This window comes from Alosa sapidissima, chromosome 7 (assembly GCF_018492685.1).
Source record: "Alosa sapidissima isolate fAloSap1 chromosome 7, fAloSap1.pri, whole genome shotgun sequence".
Classification (NCBI taxonomy): Eukaryota; Metazoa; Chordata; class Actinopteri; order Clupeiformes; family Clupeidae; genus Alosa; species Alosa sapidissima.
In genome coordinates this window covers 28,611,134-28,617,133 of record NC_055963.1, presented here as the reverse complement: position 1 = coordinate 28,617,133, position 6,000 = coordinate 28,611,134, and the positions used below count along the sequence as shown (strand labels likewise).

General features: G+C 43.0%; 1 protein-coding gene across 2 annotated transcripts in view; it reads left to right on the top strand.

The window, feature by feature from the left end:
* cacna1db (calcium channel, voltage-dependent, L type, alpha 1D subunit, b) overlaps positions 1 to 6,000 on the top strand; it is a 78,883-nt gene that overhangs the window by 61,253 nt on the left and 11,630 nt on the right. For both annotated transcript variants that reach the window (XM_042097000.1, XM_042097001.1), the window contains exon 38: positions 1,614 to 1,715. In XM_042097000.1, coding sequence (XP_041952934.1) covers positions 1,614 to 1,715 — 102 coding nt within the window. The remainder of the gene's footprint in view (positions 1 to 1,613; positions 1,716 to 6,000) is intronic.

Sequence of the window (6,000 nt, the reverse complement as noted above, 5' to 3'; positions counted from 1 at the left end):
AGGAGAATTCCGTTAATTAAATGACTAGCGCAAAGATAATTAAAGGAGAATTCCTTACGCTAAACTTCGTGAAGATACTGTCTGTATAAATCGTCTTGTAAGTAAACTACCAGTGCTTTTTCAAAGTTCTCAATGTCTCGTTTTAAATGTCAGGGCCCTCGGAAGTCTACCAATGAAGTGTGGAGATACATTGAGCCTCTTAAATTGGTGTAAAACAGTGATTTATTTGCATGGCTAGCCCGATGCCGAAGCACCACTATTGAACAAGCTGTTGGTAGCATCGGCTAACTAGCGCCAGATTTTGGAGTGCAGGGGACAAGCCGAGATGGGCTATGAGACATACGTTCACACTCGGTATCATGTTTCAATACACTTTAGGTCAATATCACACCGGAATTCTCCTTTAACAACTGAGTAAATGGAACATGATCCTACCCAATCAACAGTGTTGCATAGTTCAGTTTTTCCCAGAGAATTGAATTCCATTTGTGGTGGTTGGTTTACAGAATTAACTTGAATGCAACAGTTTTTTAACAAATTAGCACAGTGTGGTTATGATGCTAACCAGATTTAAGCACAATTTTGTACAACCTGGAAAATCATTGTGTGGTGGTCAATGTTGATATTGTGATGGGCCACCACAAATAAGTCAATGGATGGGAAACACTGATAGTGTGATAAAGAGAATTTATTATCCGTATTATAAGTCACTGTAGCATCACAATGAGTTTGCAGCCTTTTTTTAAGATAACATAACTCTGCGTTGTGTTGCTTTAACTTGTGAATTCAAAATGAACACATTTAGGATAACACATTTTCTATGTGTTATGACTGATCATCACATATGTATTTGAATAGTTGACAAAGAAGCTTATTTAAGGGGTGTGGTCTCAGTGGGCACTCTTTTTTGTCAGACACCAAACAGGACGAGGACCACAAAAGCGTCACGTTCAAAAGTTTATTTAAGGGTTGGGGGTTAAGGGGGTTTCAGGGGTTCCGGGGGGGGTACAGGAGTTCCAAGAGTCTGCGTGTGTGTGTTCCCCCAGTAGCCGAACAGCGATGGCAGGAGCTGGATGATCCGGGAAGTCCTGGGGGAAACACACACACAACAGCAATTGAAACGAAGCAGCAGTACAGTCAAGGACTAGGCGGTATTCGTAGAAGAGGGACGGAAGGCAGGTCAAGATTACCGGGGCTGGAGAACACAGAAGTAGTCGAGCGGGTCCGGGATCACAGGCAAAGAGTCAGAGGCGTTTTCCAAAACAGGCAGGTAACTGGTGCTGGTTGCAGACGATCTGACAAGTGTGGACTGAAAAGCAAGGCTTTATATACAGGGCATGATGAGTGGTGACTGCAGTGCAGCTGGTAGGTAACGAGGGTGAGGCAGAGCAGAGCAGAGCAGGAACAGGTGGAGGTCAGACTTCAATCAGCGTGTGTTACCAGGCAGAGAGAGAGCTCATGACACTTTTTAATCGAGCGTACTTGTGTGCTGTATCCTGTCTGCAATATATGTGTGTGTGTGTGTGTGTGTGTGTGTGTGTGTGTGTGTGTGTGTGTGTGTGTGTGTGTGTGTGTGTGTGTGTGTGTGTGTCCGCGCGCGTGCATGTGTTTAGGGAACCTGGACGAAGCCAATGAGGAGTTGAGGGCAGTTATAAAGAAGATCTGGAAAAGGACAAGCATGAAGCTGTTGGATCAAGTTGTTCCTCCGGCTGGTGGTTAGTCTCTCTCACACTCACACACACACACACACACACACACACACACACACACACACACACACACACACACACATTGCAGGATGCAGTCTGTATAACACATCCACCATATCTTCAATCAGATGGATGTAAGCAGTTTCTAACACGAAGCACGGACACCATGTTCTGATTGAATTGGTGGATAAAAATCCAATGAAAAAGTTGAATACATTTTGTTGCCAAGTCACAAGTTGATAAATCAATGGGAATTTCAACATCATAACTGAATTCACAAATAAATTTGGGGAGAAACCTCTACAGTATAGCAGATTTGCATGCAGCTTTCAGTTTCAAAACATCACACGGAAGAAATCATCAAGTATCAGTTAACAACTGTGTTTGAGGCCCACTCTTTCCTGATTCATTATTGTGTCACAGTTAGTAAATATTACACAACACCCAGTGAATCAAAGTTATTGCGATATTTGTGCACATGGAGGTCTTTTTGTGTGAGACGGCGTTGACGCTTGTTGAGGCATCAGAGATGTTTGAATTGGGATGTGTGTGTGTTTGTGTTTGTGTGTGTGTGTGTGTGTGTGTGTGTGTGTGTGTGAGTTTAAGATGTGATCTCTTTGCAGAACAGCCAGGTGGTCTGTGTGTGATACGGCTAGTGTGGGCTTGGTTTACTCAGAACCTTATCTGTGTCGCTCTCCTCCCACACAAGTTTTCCCCCTTTACATCTACGCTTCTCTTTCTCTCTCTCTCTCTCTCTCTCTCTCTCTCTCTCTCTCCACTCTTCCTTCCTCTCTCTCTCTCTCTCTCTCTCTCTCTCCACTCTTCCTTCCTCTCTCTTTCTCTCTCTAGCCAAGTGTCACTCAATGAAGGGTCAGACACTGTCACATGGACACAGACACACAGTTGCCTCCTGACATTAGCATGACAGCATGATCTACTAAGCTATCCTACATGTATCCTTGTTATCCTTGAAAAATTCCAATCAGGTTTTTAGATCAAATCACAGCACAGAAACAGCTCTAGTAAAATAGTCAATGATCTTAGACTGGCTACTGACTCAAACAAAGTCTCAATCCTTATTCTTCTGGATTTGAGTGCGGCATTTGACACCATTGATCATAGCATCCTAATTCACCGCCTTGCGAAGTGGGTGGGTCTCTCTGATAATGCTCTAAACTGGTTTCAAACCTACATTACTGGCAGAGATTTTTATATCAGTCTAGGAGATCATGTGTCTGAAAAACATGACTTGCCTTTTGGTGTGGCCCAGGGGAGCTGCCTTGGTCCTCTGCTATTTTCCCTATATATGCTTCCGTTGGGAAACGTCAAGTCAGCATAATGTAAATTTCCATAGCTACGCAGATGATACCCAATTGTATATTTCTGTGGAGCCAACTAACCCAGATGGCCTTTGCTTCCTCACTGCATGCCTAACCTCCATTAATCAGTGGATGAGCAAAACATTTTTGAAACTAAATGATGACAAAACAGAGGTACTTTTGGTTGGACCAAAACTAAAGCGAGACATTGTTCTTAGTAATCTGGGGAACTTGGCGCATCAGGTCAAACCAAAAGTAACAAGCCTCGGTGTCATCTTAGATGCAGAGTTAAGTTTTAAGCCCCATATCAGAAAAGTTACTCAGACAGCCTATTTCCACCTGAGAAACATTGCCAAAGTGCGGCCCTTTTTAACTCAACAAGATGCAGAAAAACTAATTCACGCCTTTATCACTAGCAGGTTAGACTACTGCAATGCACTTTTCACTGGTCTTCCCAAAAAACATCTAAAGAAATTGGCACTCATACAGAACTCTGCGGCTAGACTTTTAACTAAGACCAAGAAGAGAGAACACATCACCCCTGTGTTGGCTGAACTGCACTGGCTCCCTATTTCCTATAGAATTGATTTTAAGGTTATGTTAATTACTTACAAAGCTCTGAATGGCATAGCACCTTCATATATCTCTGATGAAGCAATGAAGAAAAGTGATTGATAATGACTGACTGACTTATTGTGTTACATGCTTCAAATGTAAAGCACTTTGAGCTGCATTCTGTGTATGAAAGGTGCTATACAAATAAAGCTTATTATTATTGTTATTATTATTATTATTATTATTATTATTATATTATGTACATGTGCTTGCGTAATACGCCCCAGGTCCCCACTCTGCTGTGCTGTGGTCAGCTGTTGCATTCCATGTCCTGCCGTGTGGTAGACTGCTAGTTTGCATCTGTGCTTGCATGCTTGACTCATACTAATGGTTATGTCTCTCTCTCTCTCTCTCCCACTTCCTGTCCTTCTGAGTAATAACTCTTCCCCCACAGCTTGTCTCTGCTCTTGTTGTGCCTTTTTGTGTGTGTGTGTGTTTGTGTGTGTGTTGTGTGTGTGTGTGTGTGTGTGTGTGTGTGTGTGTGTGTGTGTGTGTGTGTGTGTGTGTGTGTGTGTGTGTGTGTTGTGTGCATATGTGTGTGTGTGTGTGTATGTGGTGTGTGTGTGTATGTGTCTGTGTGTGTGTTTGTGTGTGTGCTTTGCTTGCTGTTTCACGGGTCCTCCTGCCTTGCAGATTTTCTGGAGCAGTTCTGTTTTGGGCTGGTGGCATGGAACTAGTTGCCTCTCGTCTTGTGTCTCTGTCCCCTGCTGCTTTGCTTGAAGTGATACAGACACACACACACACACACACACACACACACACACACACACACACACACACACACACACACACACACACACACACACACCCTGCTGCATGCCTGCATGCTCTGTGTAGTGCCTCTGCATTGCTATTAGAAGCTTTGCCTCCCTGTAAGTTCTCACCGCGTCAGCTTACAGGTCACACGTCATCTGTAACCCACACAAAACATCCTGCTTGATTTCACCCTGAGTGATCTGATGTCTCCCAGTCACTGTTCTTGCTTCATCTGTCAACCCTTATCTCCTTGACATCCAGCCACCGTAGCGGGCTAGTTTGTTTTTCTGCTGCCACGGCTCTTGAGTAAGAGATTGTTTCTACCTGTATGATGCCACTGTTGCCACTGGTGTCTGACCAGTCAGGCATGCTGATGCAAGCCTGGCTCAGTTGTCCAAATAAATTGGCTGGGTCTCAATGCCATGAGAACATTGGTTCTTCATGATTTAATCATACGATTGAGGATACATACATTTTTGGGCTATAGTTCCTGTACTATACTTCTTGAAGAGATCTTTGTTAAGTCGAGCGTGTTGTGTATTCATTGACAGACTGTTTCTCAGTCATGGGTTGTGCTTTTCTCAAGAAATAGTTAATTAAGAAAAAACATTACATTAAACAATAAATGCATGCTTGCTAGGCTTCATTTGTGAAATTTAGTTGGTCATATTTATTTCTAAAATATTCTGATACTGGGTGTATCGTAAAGCATTTTGGACAAGAGATGACACATGAGATGATATTTTATGTCTGTTTGACTATCGGCTCTATCTTGACGATCAGAAACGCATGGTCAGTGGCGAAAAGCTTAAATACATCTAGGGGTGTGTCCAGTCCACATTCGGGGTGGTTTTGTTATCAAACGTCGGGCGCATTGTTAAAAAAGGTTGTTCTTCTGTTTCTTAATCAGTTATGGGTGTGTTTTGGCCGTAACATTCTTTCAACCAATGAGAGTGACATCTGTCATTCCCTTTTACAGCAAGCATCGCAACTTCAAACAGCGCATCATAATTTTGCCAGTCAGCGGTGCATTCAAAGAAATCTGCTTGCATGCGACCGTGTATAGAACACAGGGATTCCCATAACCCCTGCTTTACTGCAACCTGTTTGTGACTACATGCATTCTGCACTCGCCTATTATTTGAACTCAAAGGCAAAGTGAAACTATCATCACTGTGGTCTCATAGGCAAAACAGTTCTACACAGTTATTTACTTTTAATATTAATTGACAAGGGGTTACAATCGAAAACGTAGCCTGAAAAAAGCAACCCTTACCCCAATAATGTTCAAATGGCATAATGAAATCCATAATTTATTTATTCTACAGATAAGTTGTTTGGGACTGCTTACTAAGGGCTGTTTATATATAAGTATAAGTATATATACTCTTTTGATCCCGTGAGGGAAATTTGGTCTCTTTGGTATTTATCCCAATCCGTGAATTAGTGAAACACACACAGCACACAGTGTACACACAGTGAGGTGAAGCACACACTAATCCCAGTGCAGTGAGCTGCCTGCATCAACAGCGGCGCTCGGGGAGCAGTGAGGGGTTAGGTGCCTTGCTCAAGGGCACTTCAGCCGTGCCTACTGGTCGGGG